This window comes from Plutella xylostella, chromosome 3 (genome assembly GCF_932276165.1).
Source record: "Plutella xylostella chromosome 3, ilPluXylo3.1, whole genome shotgun sequence".
In the NCBI taxonomy this organism is placed as follows: Eukaryota; Metazoa; Arthropoda; class Insecta; order Lepidoptera; family Plutellidae; genus Plutella; species Plutella xylostella.
The window spans coordinates 5,510,171-5,530,623 of record NC_063983.1 but is presented as its reverse complement, the minus strand read 5'-3'; the positions used below and the strand labels follow the sequence as shown (position 1 = coordinate 5,530,623).

Sequence of the window (20,453 nt, the reverse complement as noted above, 5' to 3'; positions counted from 1 at the left end):
ACAGAGTAGGTAATTTTATGAGACATGAAAGGTTAGAGGAAGTGAGTGAGATAGAATGACTCCACCATAAACAAAACTATCCAAACTCCATACATTTGTGTTTGAAGCTCGTTTGAAGTTATAAGTTGCTACAGACTGTCCAGACCATTCATACTCAATGATTCTAACCGGTAATAGGAGATAAATATTAAGGTAAAAGGATATTTTTTTTTAGTATTTTTCAATTAACATTTACCTGACATGACACATAGAACAACGCTTTTGACACAACAACAACAGAAATAAACAATACAAGGTTATTCATGAGTTTCGATTTTTATAGCTTTTGCTTAATTTCAACAATACAGTAGGATAATATTGTATCCTGATATTATGTATCAAAAATCTGAAAGTAAAACCAGGTACCTTGTTACTTTAGCGAATATATTTACTAAGTATCATTAAATACCAACACACGGCTCGCTATGACTAAACTGCATCCAAAAAATTATAATGTACCCCAACACTTTCCATGAAAAATACTAGTACATAACATACGGATCGATTCATATATTTTATTATTACTTGTTTATAGAAAACCTATAATATTATAAGTAAGTACCTAATTGTTATTCACACACACATATTTTCATTTTTACAGTGCGGCTGTAAAATTATACTTAAATGTCTGTTTATTAAACTACGACCTTCAGTTACTTCGGGCATAAAAAACTCTGAATAGTTAAAGCAATCTTTTTGCTTGTCTCGACATCATCTTGTTGACGAAGTTACGATGAAAATTACTTCTGCAATGGAAACCATCTTGTTCAGCCAGTGACAAAGACATCATCATAACATAGTTAGACCAGGGTTGGTAAAGTAATTGATCCCAAACCTCACCAAATATCACCAGGGGGGAGGTTAAAATATGATAAAAAATGAGAAAAACGACCTCACGTGATTAATGGACGGCCCCTTTCAGGAACAGGTGATACGGTGTCACTCAAGGAGTCTCTTTTTGTACCTCATGGAGATCGCCACCATGGGACTAAAAGTTACAAAATAAGAATATTATTCCATAGCAATTTGCACTGATTATCACCTTCAATGTTTCGCATTTTAATCAACTAATTAGCCCCTATTTGCTATCTTTTAAGGGCGATTCGCAATTAGATAATGATAATAATAATAATAATAAACTGCTTTATCAGATCGTCATGGAGTAAATGCGGAGATGGGAAATGTCGATACTCACATATCTACGAAAATCATCGGTTATCTATGTAAGTGCTAAATCATATACTTAATTAATAAAATACTTACTAACGTACCTTACAAGCCAACTATATAACATCATACTGGTCAGTGGCTCCATCCAGCAGACTTATGTAGAGTTACACGTTACACGGCTTAGTAGCTTGTGCTTAGCTTGTTGTGATGGATTTGTTTGTAGCACTTTTGCAACCGCCATACATACTCGGTTATGTACTTCTATTTGTCACTTGCAATATTCAATGGTGTAAATGCGGCCTAAAACTGAATCACGTCCTGTTTAGTGATTAGTTAGACATAGTTACTTAATCATATATTGCGGGATGGATAGATAGTATGATTCAAAAGTTATGCAAGTAGTTAAGTATTACTTATACAACAATCACTAACTGAATAGTCCAAGATGGAAGTCAGAAGACCGAGTGAGTGGACGACACTAGTAAGTATCCAGAAGAATCACATGGAAAATTCAAAATCAGCAAATATGTGATACATACATCCATCCTGACGTCCCTCAGCAGGGACAAAGGGCCTTGAGTAGATTTCTCCATCTGGCTCGATCTTGGGCAGCGGCAAATATGTGATAGATATGTATTATGCAAACATGCAGGTTCTACAGAAATCTTATATAGGAATTAATATTAATTGAATTAAATAATTTTATCTGAATCCATAATTAATAATTACCCAATAGTTGTCAAGGACACCCTTATCCTACCATTACCGAGAACCTGCCACTGGCAGTGATTCACAGCTCGTGACTCAGTTTACATCAGAACACGAGGAATAAAATAACATCTGACGATCGGCGCAAGCGCAGAGTCGACCGCAACACTCTCGCTTGCAGCCGTTAAACTAAGGACCACCATCGGCTATGGTTTTATGATTTCACTTTGTTAATTTACAGGGTGGTTTCTTGTCAAGTTTCTTTTGTGGTTTATTGGAACAAATCTTTTCTCTACATAGTTGTAGACTGCTATAGCTCACCAGAGCATCGATGACAGAGATCCTTGGGACCGTATAGGTAGACATCACTGCTATTCTGAGATTTCTGAATGATAAATACCTAAATGTATGTAAATGTACGCTGAAGAGTCACGTTTATAATTCCATGGAATGTTTGTGCCTCATGATGATGGAAATTGGAATTTGGGACATAGAAAGAATACGTGCTAAGATGCTATCAAGAAATTAACTGACATTGATATCTTCGCATTCTACGCAATCAGTGAAGATGAAGAATATCCATACCCATAGACGGTAGTTGCTACTAGGAATCATCAAGTGGAAAGTTTGTTTGTTTTTCATCATTCGTCACGACTTTATCATTACCTACGCATCTATGCATGACAGAACATTTTCTACACCGTAACACACATTACGGTTATGATTTGCATAATGCCATACTTTTCGTTTAGTAATCAACTTTTATCAAATACAAAATGTAAAATGTTATGTGAAATCGATTCTATTATATTGTAATCGTCCAATCGATTGTCAAAACTATTTATTTACTATTTATTTTAATGGGAAAAAAAAATATGCGTGTTAATTAAACTATAACTAGAAACCGTATAGCTCCCCAATGAGACGCCTAGCTGCGCAATGATCGTCTTCTTGTAACACTCACTGAGGAAAAAGAATACGTGGTAACACTTAATACATTTCTATGATTGTCAATTTTATTTTGCAGATCAAAACAGGACAATGATTCAAGAGGCATCTCCTTCCTCGACCGTGACGATGCTCCTTACAAGTCATTCTCAATACCCCGAGGTGACTCATCATCAGATGTACTGTCAGCTAAAGATGTCACCAGCACCACGCCACATGGTAGAGTGGACCGTTTACCATCAGCCTTATTTGGCAGTCGACAGTAAGTTGTGTTCCTGCTTTATAAATACAAATTTTGCTCAGGTCTAGTCGGATCTTTTATGTAAATTACCCGATCCGGTGTTCCGTCCGACCGAAAGGTAAAGTGATAAAGTCTCGTTTTCACTATAGGTACATATATGATTAGCTAAGTATATTTGAAGGTGATCATCATCAACCCACAGTCGTCCACTACTGCACATAAACCTGTTCCAAGGAGCGCTATAAACACAACAATCTATTAAGCTCCCATCTGCCTTCCGCATTCAGCCACTTTTGACCGTCAGTCTAAAATCTTAAGGAAGGCCATCTCAGACTACCTACGGGTTCGATTCACGGCTGGGCAGATATTTGTTTAAAGACATATATTTGTACTCGGTTCTTGGGTGTTGATATTTATATTTAATATGTATCTATCTATGTATTTGTGTAGATATATCAGCTGTCCGATACCCATAACACAGGCTCTGCCTAGCTTGGGGTCGGATGGCCGTGTGTGAGATGTCCACACATATTTATTTATTTATTTTCCTGTTCATGTTCTCCATTCGAAAACTCGCCTACCCAGCGTCTACCACAACAGATGAAAGGTTTCTTTAAAAATTCATGCGATAATATTACCATCAGGACATCAGTGAACCTTCATCAAGTCAAGGGTGACGTCGGCACCAGACTGCTGAGCATGGTCCGCGCCCGCCAGCAGGCCAGCGAGCGGCACGTGCAGCAGCTGCAGCTGCCTTCTGAGGACAGTGAGGATGAGTGAGTACTGTTTGAGGAGTTTGGTGGAAGCACGCGCCTCTATGGTCATCGGAAATCATCTTCCGCGGGTAATCTTAGAGGTACACTGCTGCTGGTCTAATAAAAAACACACAAAAAAACACACGCACTCACGCCTTGTACTAATGTACTCCCTTGCGGGGTAGGCAGAGGTGCATTGCTGCACCCACTTTTCGCCAGAGTGTTATGTTAGTCCCAATGTAATAGGGGGCGGGCCTATTGCCATTTTTCGGGCACATCCAAGACCCGAGAACAAATATCTGTGTTTAAACAAATATCTGCCCCAGCCGGGAATCGAACCCGGGACCATCGGCTCAGTAGTCAGGTCACTAACCACTACGCCATTCGGTCGTCTGCTGGTCTAATCTGGCTATTTTATCCAACTGAAAAGGATTTCAGTGTTGATGAAACAGCCGGATTAGACCTGCTGCTCTTCCAAGCAGTCCTCGACCGCTCTCAAAATCCACCGAAAAATTACACGCCATCATCATCACCATTAGCTTACACTATTAGTTCTCTCATAGAGAAAAAACAACAAGTTGTGATTCGCTCTTGTGGTTTTAATAAACCCATCTAATCTATTATCAATATATAATTCATTAATAAGTAATGAGATATGGATCAATTTAGTTCGCGCTCACCGGAACAGGTAAGTTTGATTCGCTGTAAACGTTTTAACAGTAGATCCTCAATGTATGCTATTATCATTTTACGTTAACAACTAACAAGTGATGAGCTAATAGGTGGCTCTCAATCATGGTAGTCGATGTAATTGACAAACAAAACGTATAAAAAGCTACCGTTTGCAACTTCACTTTCACTTTAAAGGCTCAATAGAATCACGACAACTTTCTCACCGTGGTAGGTGTGTGCATTGTTACGATAAATATAATGCAATTAGGTAGGTACTAATAACATAATGAGCAAGCAGTGGGTCCAACTTAGGTACATAGGCTTTACACATTAATTACATCGAATTTGCCAGAATGATGACACTAAAGTACTGTAGCATAAAAAATGGGACAATTAGTATAAAAACAAGTACCTACCTAAATAAAAATGTAAGGACGGCATAGTACTGCCTTGTGATTCTTATATTATATGTATGATTTTCTAATCAAATAAATTAAGTTAATTAATACCTAACAACTAACTCCCATTCTTCTCATCTTAGCCCTAGTAAATGGTCGTGTCCGCCCTATCCTATGAGTCGATTCGACGACGCAATTAACCGTGAAAGCTCAAATCCTGAATGTCATTCATTGCATTTAGCAACCTCGTAAACTTTCCTTACGATATAAATAGTGCAGTTAGCAGAAACTCGATAGTTTTATCACACCAGTGCTATAATTGCAGTCATCATCGTAAACGGTAACTAATTATAACGTCCTCATTAACACACGTTCACTTAACTGTGAAAAAACACTGATGAATAAGTATGCAACGATTTTGATGATTAAAACAAAATAGGTAATAATATTGTAGAAGATGATTGATTGATGAATTAGTTACCTCATTAATTATGATAATCGATAGACATAATATCTAGCGGAATATGATACGTACCGCTCTTGTGGAAATCATTTCCGTTGCTTAAGGTTGTCTATTTACAATTCCTTTCCCTCCTAAAACATAAGCCTTATTTGGCCTCCCCCAGAGTGATGGCTGAGCTATGCCCTCACGGCTGGACCCGTGAGACGGAGCGCAGCGTCTCCCGCTCCCGAGCCTCGCGGATGTCCAGCAAGCGAGACATGGACATCCCGTCCCTGATGGCGTTCACCGCATCCGTTCCCTCCAAGTTACCCGTAAGTTATACTGTACACCGGTGGGCTTAGTGGAGTTTTTTACACCGACCGAACGTTCTTGTCTAAGACTAGCAGAGAGACATACAAATTCACGTTTAATTTTCTCTGCTCGAACTGTGTTGAAAACCTTACTAGGCCCTCTGACCGAAGACTAGGGGTGCTAATGGTTGGCGAATGCATGCACTAAACTACATACATTTATTTATTTATTCCGGTTAAAAATACTTACTTACCTAGTTGGTGCTTTAATACGTTTAATACCTTCCTAGCCGTTTTGTTTCGGATCTTCAACAGTAGCGTGACCATCGACTATAGAAAAAAAGGTGGAACAGTTACTTATCAATAAATATCGGATTTAATTCTTCTATCGCATGAGTTCATTGGTACTTTTTTTTAGCCGTAGCTTGAGAACGATATATACTTAAATTAATAATAAAATGAGGTTGAATTTGATTTGAAGCATACATTTAATATCGTAGGTAAGCAACTACACATAGTTAACAATTGGAACTAGGTACGGTTACAAATATCGAATCACTGATACAAAGCCGATAGATTATAATGCATGCAAAGTTGTGTGCACTATAAAATCCATATCCGACATGAAAAACTTCCTGACAGTAAGCCGTTTGTCCAAACATTTCGTGTAATTAACATTAGTTTTGGCATTTCCCTGCATGTTGTTATTTCCTTGTAATGGTAAGGTAAGGTACTTATACCATTCATGATCAGTGTGTACCTTCAAATGTATTAAAACAGATAAAATACCTCTGAAGCTGCGTACATACCGGCCCAACGAACGCCCAATGATGGATATTTATCATACATAATACAGGGCAGATACGCAGCTTGAGACATCTAAGTAATGCTATTTCGTATTAAGCACATAAAACAGAGTCTTTGACATGACCAATGTATAATGATAAATATGTAATTGTTTTCAGACTCACCTAGAGATCCCAGCGTTCCAGCGTGCCAAAAGTCCCGCGCAGGAGGCGCCTCCCCGCTGGTCCATCCGGCGCTCCCTGTGCCCCGTGTGTTCACAGAAGTGGAAGGATAGGAGCTCTGTCAACATCGTCAAGAGTTCCGGTATGCTTTCTGTGTACAGCTTGCGAGTTTTATGCGACATAGCAGACCAACTTAATATAAAACGTACTCTAAAGTTCTGGTTTAAACTAGAGATGCCACGAATATTCGGCAACTATTCGGTATTCGGCCTATTCGGCCAGTTTTTTCAGTATTCGGTATTCGGCCGAATAGTGCGTACTATTCGGGCCGAATACCGAATAGTAAATCATGTAAAAATTACTTGTTATTTTAATCAAAATTGTGTATTTATTTCCAAATCACAACATTTTAGTACTTAAAATTAATCAGTAGTAAGTTTTGCTGGATAAAAACGAGCATTTCAGCATTTTTTGGTAGCCCACGATTGCGCTTTTCATTGTTACCATCCTCAGAAAATAACCTCTCACTATAGACGCTACTTGCAGGTGAAGAAAGATAAGTTTTTGCAAATTTCAAAAGGTTCGGGTATTGTTTTTTGTTTGCTGACCACCACATCAATTCGTTTGCCACAGCATCTGCCTCCTAATAATTAGCATTTCTCATATAATCTGTAGCGACTTCTTCAAAGCAGTTCCAGGAACAAAAAAAAACAGGTTGTAGCGCCGAATATTCGGCGGCCGAATATTCGGCGCTTCGGCCGACAGCGCCGCCGAATATTCGGTATTCGGTATTCGGCCAATTCACTATTCGTGGCAACACTAGTTTAAACCTAGAACTATGTCGAAGAACTATGTCGAAATCTAGATCTATTCCATCTATTTATTCGCTGTGAAATGGATGCAATAGGCAGGCCTTTTGACTTCCTATAGGTACCTGTGAGCGTGGCGCTTCCTTTGAAATCTCCACAGTCATCTTCACCCATTGATGATAAACGGTGGTGGCTCTTTAATTCCCATGGGTGTTTAGTTGCTTCCCGCGATTTGTTCTCACGTTAAAAATATACCTGATTAAATTCTATCTTATTGTAGGTCTCAAGAGGAACTTATCATCTGAGTTTTCATCGGTTATTGCGCCGGCGCGGCTCAGAACTTACGTCAGTAAAGAATAGTAAGTTATAATTTAATAATTGAGCTATGTAGGTTCCTACTAATACTAACTACGAAGTTAACTCGCGAGCAATGGAAAAGTTCCACCTGCCATTGCCGTTCCCTAACTCCCTAAGTCACTGGAGCGCATAGATCTGCTGGAACTTTTACATTGCTCGTAAGTGCGCATATACCTACCTACATCAAACTCTTCACTCTTCTCACTTTCCCCGCAGTGTTCCGCGTTCAAACTTTGCAGCCGTTCACGAAGAATCTGGAACATTCCACAGTGCGGGCGCTGCGTGGCAGTTGTCGCGAGCGCGCAAGCTCCATGCACCCAATCTGGGTCCCCCGCCGGCGACCGAAGCCCCCGCTGCCGCTGCACCCCTCGCCAGGAAGGACCTGGATGACAGGGTGCACAGGTTCTTGGCCAATTTGCAGCAGGATGAAAAAATGAAATGAAATTTGAGAGTACTTAACTTAACCGTACCTATTTAATGTAGGTAGTTTATAATTTATCTTTATATGCTGAAGCTGTTGATCATGAATGATTCGATTTTCTATGGAATTATTGTTAATAAATATATTAATTTTATCAAATTGGTTCTTATTTAGTTGAGTTCTTATAGGTAGTTAAATTATTTTTGAATTTTCCATAGTTAAGTAAGTATTTTATAGAAGCAGTTGATCTTGGGGCAGTAGTTAGGTATAAAGTATTGTCATAAGTTCTCAAAGTTCCCACAACGTAATCCCGTAATCGGGTGCAAACACTGGATATTAGCTAGGGCTCATAAAGAACGTGACACCTTTCTCATTCAACCGCTACCGGCTACCATATTCTAGTCTATGCGGCTACCTGTCTGGAGGCTGTCGGTCTCATGACCGTGGCCCCAGCGATATTCCATGGATGGTCATGGTTGGTCCCTCAGGTTGGTCCCTGCTGGTCCCTGCCTCTCTGGAAAAAAGAAACAAAAATGAAAAAAAAATGGTGTTGCCGTTGCTTATTGCGAGTAACTCAAAATGATAACAGCCTACGAGTAAATATATTTTCGTTTGTTCTGTGTATCAAGGTTTGAAGTTTGTTTGACATATTATCATGTAAAGTGTCAATGTCATGTTGTCAAATCAAAACAATCTCTGAATTTCTTCTCAAATCAAAATAATGATAAAATCTTTTGAAAAAATTGAATAATTTCAGTTTAAATACCTAAATTTCATACATAATTATCAATTTACTGAATCAGACATGGCTCTTCTACCATTACGACGACTTTTCACGAATAACCTAAAAAAATATGGAGCTTTAACGCCGCTGCGAAATTTGACTTCGAAACAGTTGGTTTACTCTGAATTTGGAGAACCTCTCAACGTGGTAAAGTTCAAAGAAGTCGAGATACCAAAGCTTGGCCCTCAGGATGTGCTAGTCCGTATGCTTGCAGCCCCGATCAACCCAGCTGACATTAATACTATTCAAGGTACTTGACTTAGATAAAACTTTATTATTTTATATATTACTCGTGACAAAATATTGAATTTGGACGGGATAAAAGCAGCTTAATCCATCTAAGGTATTTATGTTGCCATTTAAAATTTTACTGACAATAATTATTATTTACTCATGGAAACATGTCTATTTTGTAGGAAAATACCCAGTTAAAGTTAACCTGCCATCCATAGGAGGAAACGAGGGTGTAGGTATTGTGGAAGAGACTGGCAATGATGTGCAGGGTATAAGTCCAGGAAACAAAGTGATTGTCATCAAACCAGTCCAGGGAACATGGAGGAACTTGGGAACATTTCACAAAGATGTCCTCCATGTGGTCCCGGATGAACTCGGTGACGTGGAGGCAGCCACTTTATCAGTCAACCCGTGTACTGCCTACAGGATGCTTACAGATTTTGTACCTGTCCGCGAGTCAGGCTTAGTTGTCATACAGAATGGAGGCAATAGCGCCTGTGGACAGGCTGTCACTCAACTGTGCAAGGCTTGGGGAATCCAAAATGTAAGCATTGTAAGAGACAGACCAGAAATAGCACAACTTAAAGAGTACTTACAATGTATGGGAGCAACTTATGTCTTAACCGAAGAAGAGTTACGCAAAACAACTATATTCAGGAACAAGGAAATTGATCGTCCATCTCTGGCTCTTAATTGTGTGGGAGGGAAGAGTTCCCTGGAGGTGCTCCGGCAATTACAACATTCTGGAAAAATGGTCACCTACGGTGGCATGTCCCGAGACCCAGTCAGCATACCAACTGCTTCTTTTATTTTCAAAAACCTGTCTTTCCATGGATATTGGATGACAGCTTGGAATGAAAAAGCTAAACCTGAGGAAAAGAAACAAATGTTGTCTGAACTGATAAGTTTAATGTGTGAAAATAAACTGAAAGGACCACTGCATACTAAAGTTAAGTTTGAAGAATATGAAGAAGCAATTGTTAATACTTTAGCCCCAAAAGGATTTTTGGGCAGCAAATATATTTTAGACTTTAGTCATTGTTAATAACAGACTAGTTGACAGATCCCAGTGATGTAGTTACATTTTTATTTAATTGTGATGTAAAGTATAAAGAATATTCCTAAGAATTTTTAATTTAATGTAGGTAAATTTACCTACATACCATAGCCATAGGTGAAACATTTATTTAGCATTTCATCTACTTTCATTACTAAAGTATGATAAGTCTTAACATGCTGAAAATAAATATTTATGAATAAAAACTTAGTTTACATTGACTTCACACCACCTAATCATAATCAGGGTTACCTAGCTATGTATCTATATTATGTATGTATATTTTTGCCAGTACCTACCTAATCAGGGAATCTTTTATTATCTACTGGTGCCCTAATGTCCCACACCTAGCTATAGCTATCCTATCAAAATGCACATCCTAACGACCAGATCCTAACAATCCTTCCCTCGTCCTATAAGAAAACCTCCGTTTCCAGGCAGAAGTCCCCTGCTCCCCACCCTGCCTTCCATCCCCGGGGACGAGGGCGTCGGCGAAGTGGTGGAAGTCGGCAGTCTAGTGAACAGGGTGGAGCCGGGCGAGCGCGTCGTCATCGTGTCCCGGAACCTCGGCACCTGGCGCCACTACGGCGTGTTCTCCGAGACCCACCTCCACGTCATCTCCCCCAACCTCCCCCTCGCTGAGGCCTCCATGCTGGCCATCGCCCCCCGCACCGCCTACCGCATGCTCAAAGACTACAGACACCTCGAACCACGGCAGTCCGTCATACAGACCGGCGCCAACAGTGCCGTCGGCCAGTGCGTCATCCAGCTATGCAAGCTCTGGGGCATAAACACCTTCAACATTGTGGCTAGCCACGTCGGGTATGACGAGGTGAAGAAATACCTTCTGAAACTCGGTGCCACTGAAGTGTATACCCTGGAGGAAGCCGAGGAACTGACGTCGTTCGACACTTCTATTTCCAGACCAGTGTTAGGATTGAATTGTCTCGGCGGGAGATACGAGGATGTCATGCTGCGGCTTATGGAGAAGTGTGGCAGCCTCGTCTACTATGGAAGTGCCTATTGCGCACCATTCTCAAAGCAATTCCTCAGGAATGACCTATCGTTTCATAGATTTCACATAGCCGAATACGATGCTATCGCATGCAAAATTGATCAGGGTATTATGATGAATTATCTCATCTCGATGATGGTCATCGGGAAAATAGTGGCACCGTTGTACAAGTCACTAGAATTGAATAAGTATACACATGCATTCAGGAACTCTAAAGATTGTGAAGCCTTTTCAACGACGAACTATGTATTTGACCTCACTATGCCCGCGTAAATTCAAAAATGCCGGTAGGTAGTAGCCTGAGATGAGTACCGAAGTATAAACCTATTAAGTATATGGAAAACTACCTACTCTGTAACGCAAATACACTGTAACTGCTCTACGTGCCTAATATCGTAGATTTTGATTTTATTACCTATCTATTCGATAAAACTTATTTTAACAACCCACCTCCATAGTCCATATGTACCTATCTACCTGAGTACTACTATGTGGTAATGATCCTTGCACCAGTTAGAGAAGAACTTATATTCCTTGAGTCAGTATGTGCATAAGTAGTTCATATTTGCATTAGATTCTAACTGCCTCCCTAGAAAAGGTATAACGGGAGACTAGACAAGATCACCACAAAATGTATGCTCCTATCCTAGATAGGTACTTCTAGGATAGTTTAATCAGTCATAAGACATAAGATCAGGATTCGAGCCCGGGCAATATATGTATGCAAGTACACAGTAGGTACATTCTCTTGAATAATATTTAAAAATCCAGCAGTGATGATTGATGAAGACACAATGGCGCAAAAATAGGTAGTTACTGAATTGTTAACTGAGGCTGGCCCGGCTGGCCCAGCGTAAATGGGATAAAGGCCCTTACGAAATGAGAACCGTTGGATGGATTCTGAAGGTCCTAGGAAATTACTTTGGTGGTACTGGTACTTATCAGTCACATAGCACGGAAGTAGAAATTTACCCTACGCAACACGTCCTAACGATTTTGACTTATTATGTCCACAGAGTAGGCAATAAATTTCTGACATTATTCAGTCAGTTTCATTTAGTCAAACTTTGCTTTGTTTTGGATATGTTCATGTGAAAATTAATGAAATGGATAAAAATATTTATGAAACGTATGAATTCTTGCCGTCAAATAGTCATGAAAGTGAAACGGACCAGTTTTTTGTCGTGCAAAACGATGGCACTCTCCTTAGTAAGTAAAATAATTTACGTTACTACTACTACTATTGTTTTTTAGTTATTACTTATTTCGTATTGTATTTCAGTAAATAGACAAGTCCAGTATGTTACACAAGTTGAAGATGTTAAGGGCGTATTGGAGAATGCACAACCGTGTGCCGTGTACGATGTTTCATCTCAACAATACTTTGTTGATGTTGATAATTCCACCGAACTTATCACAGTCTCTGGTAAGTTATCTTAAATTAACTTATATTTAAGAATGCTTTGTGCTGTAGTACAGCACAGCTGTTGCGTACAAAATTCTGTACCAAGCAATAATATTTACCCATAACTCATAAGATCTTTGTTACATTTCTACATATTATATATTTTCAGATCAATATGTCCTACCGGAAAACTCAGGCAATGTGTATGAAAATAATTTCCTCCTACAATCAATACCTGATGCACCCACTGTGCAGGTAAATAAGAAGACTTACGTTCTGACAAATATTAATTTAATTAATTATCTTATAATCAGCATTCAACATACATCATAAAAAGAGTTAGAGGAGATATATTTAAGTATGCTTATGAGAAAGTTTATCCCTACCAGGCCTTCTAACCTTAGCCCAAGCATCCCTCTATACTTTGTTTTATCTAAAGTTTAACATTTCATTTTCTTGTCAAAGATTTATCTAAAATCTTTCATTATCAAAGTAAGGGCCTTGGCTACAGACTAAAAACGTTACCAATTCACAACCTTTCTAAAATGAAATCCTAACATTATTCCAGATGAGTGAAGATATGGCTGTGAGTGACCTGGTCCCGGCTCACTCGGAACTCAAGAATGAGCAGACTGACGAGGCTGCAACAGCTCAACCACCTGACACTAGTAACTTGACAGAGGTACATACAGACACGCACTATCAAAAGGCTTTAAAACTTTGAAATTAATATTATTATTTCCAAGGTGCATAAAAAAGAGAAAGAACTAAGTAAAATGCACCTTATTACAGGTCCAGAGATTGCCAATGTTTGTGTTGTGTGTTATCTCCATTTCCCCTGCCAAGTGTGGAGATCATGGCAACAATCACTAAAAAGCTATAAAGAAGAATAATTACTTACATATACTATGGAGAGTGTAAAAAATATACTTGTGATTTTTTTCAGATTACAATAACTGATGACCAGTACCACATGCTAGAACAGAAGGGTTGGGTCATGCTGAATGTCAATGAAAAAGTGTTTCTTCTGAATGCGCTTGGCCTCCATGACATTACAGGAAATGATAGTAAGTATTTAGAATAATTATGTCCAAAGATATTAATTATGGTGAAATTATTAGTACTCATAATGTATTTGTATAAAAAATTTCAGAGCTAATACAACAGTTGAAAAATGATATTCAAATATTCATGGATCTACAAGCAGCTCCAATGGAAAGGTAAGATACAAGTATACTGGCACCAAAAAGATCATTATTACTTATGTTAAACTTTTAATTGTATTATTTGCTAATTTTATTCTGTTTATTTCTAGTAATCCTGTTTTAGATGAGATGCCCATTGTGCCCTTGAAACCCAAAGAAAATGGGTTTACCACTCCCAATGATAATGTCCCAATGAAACCTGCCAGTCAAGAACATATTATATCTGGAAATAAAGATAAGATTCAAGGTAAAGTACCAGCATTTTCGTAAGCTGACTGCTTATTGCTATTGTGGTTGGGCATTTTTCAATGTAGGTAAAGTTCTGCAACCCAGTTTGTCCCGATGCAATGGTGATGATGATGATGATGTATGATCCGGAACAACATGCGGTTTTACATTTTGATTTGTTGCTATATCTTTTTATTGATTTACAGAACCACACAACAAACACGAACAATCAACCCAACCAACCTTAGAAACTGTGAAAAATGAAAATGAAAAATCATCAGATGCCAAAAAACTGAAAAGAAACAGCACAGTTATACGTTTAAAAACAAACTACTCTGTAAAAGGTAACATTTCTTAGCTACAAAAAGTGAAATTGTTTTAAAAAAATAGTTAAAATCGGTAAGTACGTACCATTGCACATTTGAAACTGTCCAAAAAATTCACTCTTTTGTTATTTACTTTAGTACCTATCAAACATTACGGATATAATATAAGATATAATTTTCCGTTGTAGATATACCAGACAGAATAGTTTTGGGAAAAACGAAAAATGGGAAGAGATTGGTCGCCAAAATAGTCGACGTAGTGCCACCGACTGCCTCTCCCTGCTCTGACAACATGGCGCCAGGCCACGACCAGAGTAAACCCCCTCCTGGTAGCAAATTAGAGCCAGAAAAGGAAATGAAAGACTCTGGTAAGTTATGAAAATATTTACTCACATATGTTTGTTTAGATATGAAAGATACAGTCATACGTCTCCACCAACAAATACATAATTATAGTCAATAGCTTTGACATACAGTTTTCCTATGCCTTAAAACAGTTTACCCGTGAAATTCATACCTTTCCTAGGCTTCTTGAGATGCTGATCTGATCCTGATACTTCAGATACATAATGTGTGTCTCAATTTCCCATAACTCTTACATAGTTTGAATTATTTTCCAAACATCAGTGTTACCTGACTTCCTTTCTTGTTGCCCTAGTAACTTGACTGGACCAATCCGCCGAATAAACTATTAAGGTCACCGGGTAAAAGCCGCCCAACACCATTGGAGCTCCGAACCTTCTCTTATTCTTGCATAAATGCACGTAATGGGAGCTATCTTGGTTAAATCTCTCCCATCTTCACCCAACAGATGACTCGTCCGTAGAGCGGCTAGTAGAACTAGCCCTGCGCGGCGGCGGCGCGACGTGCGCGGCGGGCGACGTGCGCGCCGCCGAGGCCGTGGTGCGGCGGCTGCGGCGCGCGTGCCGCCAGCCCAGTGCGAACCGCGACCTCGTCGTCACTACGGTATGCATACTCACTACAGGTGACTGAGCCAGTCCACCACGCTATAGATACTCACTACAGGGCTAGTAGCACGGGGCGCATTTAAGAAGTGACCAAAGGCTGCGCGATGTGAGTCTTAGGTAAATGCACCCCGTGCTAGCACTTTAGGTGACCGAGCCAGGTCGTGGTGCGGCGGATGCGGCGCGCGTGCCGCCAGCCCAGCGCGCACCGGGACCTCGTCGTTACCACGGTATGTGGTCAGTAGAAGCTGATAGGGAGCAAGGAGAGAAATGAGCATCCTCCAGTGACGTATAATTTACGTGCGGCGCAGCCCGGGTCGTCAACGACTGATGCGGATCTGACTGGCCCATGCGATCTCCATGATGCAAACCTTTTTCTAGCCCTTTCAGCACGACGACACTAAATGCAAATCGATTGGTGCAGGAAAATACCCGTATAAGAAGAAGTGTCTAATAACTTTAGTTTTGTGTCAATTTACCTTGCTGATCCTTCAAGTTTGCCTTTGTTCCTGAAACGTACTACCCTCAATAAAATAATTTTGTATTCACTTCTCATCAAAAACTCCCATCCTAACAATACTCCCATCTATTCCCAGATAGTGAGACAGATGGACGCGTCCGACAACATACTGCACGAGTCTGCGCCCACGCTGGTGCCGGGGCGCGCGGCGCAGCTGGACGCGGCCGCCGACGACTGGAACTTCATCTACATACCGCACCTCTTGCAGCGGCTGACAAGTGATGACACTCGTAGGTATCCTTGTGTTTGAACGAGTTATCAATATGCCTTCGGCAAATTACAAAACAGCGAGCGTTTGTAAACTGACGACGCCGTATGTAAACGGCGAGATCTTACAAAATGCCTGCGAAATACATACCGCACCTACTGCAGCGGCTGACCAGCGACGACACTCGTAGGTATCCTAGGTAGTGGGCTGGGTGGATTATTTTAGTGCGCGTTGTAGGTAGATAAGTCTAGAATCAAGTCAAATTAGAATTTCATATTTTACGTGGTGCGGTCAGCATCATAAGTATGTAGCTCTATCCCAGATAGTGAGACAGATGGACGCGTCCGACAACATCCTGCACGAGTCTGCGCCCACGCTGGTGCCGGGGCGCGCGGCGCAGCTGGACGCGGCCGCCGACGACTGGAACTTCATCTACATACCGCACCTGCTGCAGCGGCTGACCAGTGATGACACTCGTACGTTATTTTTACGTTTATTTATTGAACAGAGTATAACTTACAAAATTACATATATATACTCCCAAACTGCAGTTCAGTTTAGCGGGAGACAAAGACTCGCATTTATACAAGCAAATAAGGTAAGTTACACAACTAATAGGTATCTATTACTAGTGTAAATTTAGTAGCTTATGCTATTACAAGTTATTATTAAAGATTACATAGATGTACTTAATGAAGATATGCATTCAATGTACTTATAATACTCATTGGAGGTAGCTTAATCTTGTAATAAATGATATTTTATTTTATTTTTTATAGTTTTTTAGAACATCTTAGTTTTAATAAATTAGGTGGTAGGTTATTAAATATAATCGGTGTTAGGTATTCTTTAGTACGTTTGCCATAAAAATTGTTTATCTTCGGTTTGATTAATATACTTTCTTTCGATTGTCTAGTAGGATACATATGAATTTAAGGTTTTGTTATATTCGGCTGGGGCTTGTGTGGTCACTCGTAGGTGTGCTGGGTGTACTCCCAGATAGTGAGACAGATGGACGCGTCCGACAACATACTGCACGAGTCTGCGCCCACGCTGGTGCCGGGGCGCGCGGCGCAGCTGGACGCGGCCGCCGACGACTGGAACTTCATCTACATACCGCACCTCTTGCAGCGGCTGACAAGTGATGACACTCGTAGGTATCCTTATTAGTGGGATGGGTGGATTGTTTTATGACATTGTAGGTAGGTATATAAGTCTACGACGAGTGGACTTCATCTACCTACATTCCGCACCTACTGCAGCGGCTGACCAGCGACGACACTCGTAGGTATCGTTGGTAGTGTGCTGGGTGGATTGCTTATGGCGTTGTATATAGGTAGAGAAGTCTAGAATCAAGTCAGATCGAATTTCATATTTTACGTGGTGCGGTCAGCATCATAGCTCTGTACCTTGTTGCGGTCACTGACGAGTGGAACTTCATCTACATACCGCACCTGCTGCAGCGGCTCACTAGCGACGACACTCGTAGGTATCCTTGGTAGTGTGCTGGGTGGATTGTTTTATGCCGTTGTAGGTGAAGAAGTCTAGAATCAAGTCAGATCGAATTTCATATTTTACGTGGTGCGGTGAGCGGTGAGCATCATAAGTAGCTCTATATTTCTGTACCTTGTTGAACTAACTTAAATTAAAGGCTTCGCTAATGCACCACTTGTAATCGTTCACATATACTTTGTTAATTAAACTGCTGCTACCAAATTAACAAAGTCTTCCACTGTACTATGTAATAAACAACCTATTTTATCCCCCAGAAGATATTGATACCTACTCTCCGGGCGAATCCAACAAGCTGAAGGACGACTACGTACTGCACATCCACGTGGTCGAGTGCAGATACGAGAATGCGCCCTCCAAGACGTCCATTTCACTCACTAAAAGACGTAAGTAAGATATTTTAGAGGTGAGTGTTTTTTAGACGCACGAATTAAAGTGAACGAGTAAGGTACAGTCTAGTCCACATAGATATTGGGATTTAGTTATTTACCCGGTTCTACCTTTTTTGGCATAAGATTTTTTTGCCTAATCTCGTATTGCATAGTAACGTTTGGTCAAAGTCTCGTTACGCCGAAAATCGTATGGCATAAATCTCGTTTAGTAAAAAGTTATTTCGCATAACATTGTTTAGCCTAATAATGGTATGGCCAAATCTTGAATAGCCTAATAATGCTATGGCATAGGTTTATACAAAGTAATAATATTCGTTTGGCTTTAACTTTGACGGAGCGTCTCCCTACATAGCGCAAACTGGTGCCTTGTATTGTTTCCGCTGTTTGGAAAACGCTCCGCTCCGCTTCGCTGCGCTCCGCTTTGGTTTTGATGAACATGTGCACCTAACACGTTCCTCCTCGCTTTGCTCGTCGTCGCACCTATTTTTAGGTTTCGATCTCATGGGGTTTGTAATAATTATATTGGTCGTTAACTTTCGATTTTTTGATCATACAATATCGTGATTTTCGGGATGTAGGAGAAAAATACCACAATTTGTACATTTACTACATACTTAATATATTATTTATTAAGATAACATTAGGAGAAACAAGATTATACATAGGTATAGACGAACATAAATTTGAGCAAACGAAACTTAGGTGTTTAAAGATTGTGCCTAAAGAGTTTTAGACGAAACGAGCCTTATGCCACAAAAGTCTTGGCAAAGTGATGGTTCGGCCAAAAAAGTTTAGACCATACGAGTTATGCGAAATGAGTTTTGGTCAATAAAGATTATGCGAGATGAGCGGAACCCTATTTACCCAGTATGATATACCTACGTTCCTCCGAGTTCAGTCAGGCAAATGTATAAATACAGCCTGACAAGAAAGAGGGCGCCACTTTTCTGAATACATGGCCACCCATGTAGCGCTCCCTAGGCGTGTGTAGGGCTGTATGCATGAAATATATATTTTATACGGAACACAAAATTAATTCTTTTCAAATTCAGAATTTCTTTCAACTTTAATTTGAGTTTTTCTTTTCTTCTTATCGTGTCGACGACAAACCAACAAAGTCGCTAAATAATACATAGTTTTTATTTTTATTCCAGGGCTTCCCTCCTTTCTCACCAGCCGGCCGTGCATCACGGTGAAGAGGGGGGAGGCGGTCCACGCGTGCACCGCTTGCGCCAAGCTGTTCCACAATGAAAGCGAGTTGAAGCTACACATCGCGGTATGTCATGTACAGTCAGCTGTATAAGTAGCTATAAGTACCTCGTCAATCCGTCAGTTTACAGAAGTGTATAGCTACTTATGAAGCTGACTGGATATTCAATATTCATCATCATCAGCCCTTCATTAGCATTAGATACTGCCTTTTGTGGGTAGATACTCTGAGGACTGCCTTAAATTTCTTGGGCTTTTTTCTTTAAAATCATGTGACAACTACCAACTACTTCAAGAAACAAATACGAACTATAGATAAAGTTTTTTAGTATGTGTCTGGACCTGAACATGCAACATGAAGTCCTTAGAGATGTTCGATTGTTCAATTATAAAATTCAACTCAGTACTTAGATACTTATAAACAATTAAATTTGATATAATTTTTAATAACCGTGTTTGCTTCTAGGCACAGTGCACAGTCGATACAGAGGAAGAGAAACAACCATTGATTATAGACACAGGCACTGACAGCACACCAGCAACCAAAAACTGTAAAGGTGAGTACTAACTAATTTATACAAGATGCACATGAAATAGTTATTAATAATCCAAAATATTATATAGAACTGCTCCTCTTATTCTATGAATCCAATTAGATCGGGCAGCACTAGTGTAAATAAAATAGCTTGATAGTGTGATAATGAACATATCACCTAATAATTTATGAGCATGTACAATTAGAACAAATTATAAATATGAATCCTTTTCACTAAGAAAAACTACTTGAAGAATTATACTAATAACACCCATAAGTATTAAATAGTGGCTCAACCTAGGAATATTTATTCTATTATAATAATTATACATATATTTTTTACAGGATACCAAACTTGCCCTCACTGCAATGCACAAGTTAAGCATGCAAACTACAAGAGACATTTAATATCGCACTTTGGAAGCACTGACAGTGACGAGAAGGACACAACTAAAGAAGGAAAGATTGTGAAAAGGAAGCCTATTTATAAATGCAAAATGTGCCCCACCACATATCTTCATTCCTCGACATTGTCCAAGCATATAATGGCACAACATATAAAGTCAAATGTTTTATTAGTGGCAGATTAATAATATACGTTATCGTAAAATAGGTAGTT

The 20,453-nt window shown here is 39.7% G+C and overlaps 3 protein-coding genes across 3 annotated transcripts; all 3 read left to right on the top strand.

Moving 5' to 3' along the window:
- The first annotated feature begins 251 nt into the window (after positions 1-251).
- Positions 252-8,260, top strand: LOC105388180. The gene is made up of 8 exons (XM_038117128.2): positions 252-401; positions 1,191-1,262; positions 2,945-3,127; positions 3,751-3,882; positions 5,558-5,705; positions 6,650-6,794; positions 7,742-7,820; positions 8,035-8,260. Exons 1-8 carry the CDS (start codon positions 373-375, stop codon positions 8,258-8,260), a joined length of 1,014 nt encoding a protein of 337 aa, XP_037973056.2. The 5' UTR covers positions 252-372.
- Positions 8,261-8,908: 648 nt separating this feature from the next.
- On the top strand, positions 8,909-11,722 carry LOC105388157 (enoyl-[acyl-carrier-protein] reductase, mitochondrial). Its single transcript, XM_038117138.2, has 3 exons — positions 8,909-9,273; positions 9,440-10,270; positions 10,752-11,722. The coding sequence occupies exons 1-3, from the start codon at positions 9,045-9,047 to the stop codon at positions 11,600-11,602; spliced, it is 1,911 nt and encodes a 636-aa protein (XP_037973066.2). The 5' UTR covers positions 8,909-9,044; the 3' UTR covers positions 11,603-11,722.
- Positions 11,723-12,395: 673 nt separating this feature from the next.
- LOC105380159 lies at positions 12,396-20,450 on the top strand. The gene is made up of 16 exons (XM_048625691.1): positions 12,396-12,538; positions 12,612-12,755; positions 12,904-12,989; positions 13,303-13,416; positions 13,681-13,801; positions 13,888-13,954; positions 14,050-14,186; positions 14,374-14,511; positions 14,682-14,861; positions 15,305-15,459; positions 16,055-16,222; positions 16,428-16,662; positions 17,956-18,084; positions 19,245-19,366; positions 19,766-19,856; positions 20,180-20,450. Exons 1-16 carry the CDS (start codon positions 12,436-12,438, stop codon positions 20,422-20,424), a joined length of 2,235 nt encoding a protein of 744 aa, XP_048481648.1. The 5' UTR covers positions 12,396-12,435; the 3' UTR covers positions 20,425-20,450.
- The last annotated feature ends 3 nt before the right edge of the window (positions 20,451-20,453 follow it).

Bases quoted from the DNA above. Each gene is read 5' to 3' on its own strand.
- LOC105388157 (XM_038117138.2), top strand. From the start codon at position 9,045: ATGGCTCTTCTACCATTACGACGACTTTTCACGAATAACCTAAAAAAA. The intron at 9,274-9,439 runs GTACTTGACTTA...TCTATTTTGTAG, and splicing joins TGACATTAATACTATTCAAG to GAAAATACCCAGTTAAAGTT. The intron at 10,271-10,751 runs GCAAATATATTT...CTCCGTTTCCAG, and splicing joins CCCAAAAGGATTTTTGGGCA to GCAGAAGTCCCCTGCTCCCC.
- LOC105380159 (XM_048625691.1), top strand. From the start codon at position 12,436: ATGGATAAAAATATTTATGAAACGTATGAATTCTTGCCGTCAAATAGT. The intron at 13,417-13,680 runs GTACATACAGAC...GATTTTTTTCAG, and splicing joins ACACTAGTAACTTGACAGAG to ATTACAATAACTGATGACCA. The intron at 19,857-20,179 runs GTGAGTACTAAC...TATTTTTTACAG, and splicing joins AGCAACCAAAAACTGTAAAG to GATACCAAACTTGCCCTCAC.
- LOC105388180 (XM_038117128.2), top strand. From the start codon at position 373: ATGTATCAAAAATCTGAAAGTAAAACCAG. The intron at 1,263-2,944 runs GTAAGTGCTAAA...TTTATTTTGCAG, and splicing joins GAAAATCATCGGTTATCTAT to ATCAAAACAGGACAATGATT. The intron at 7,821-8,034 runs GTAAGTTATAAT...CTTTCCCCGCAG, and splicing joins ACTTACGTCAGTAAAGAATA to TGTTCCGCGTTCAAACTTTG.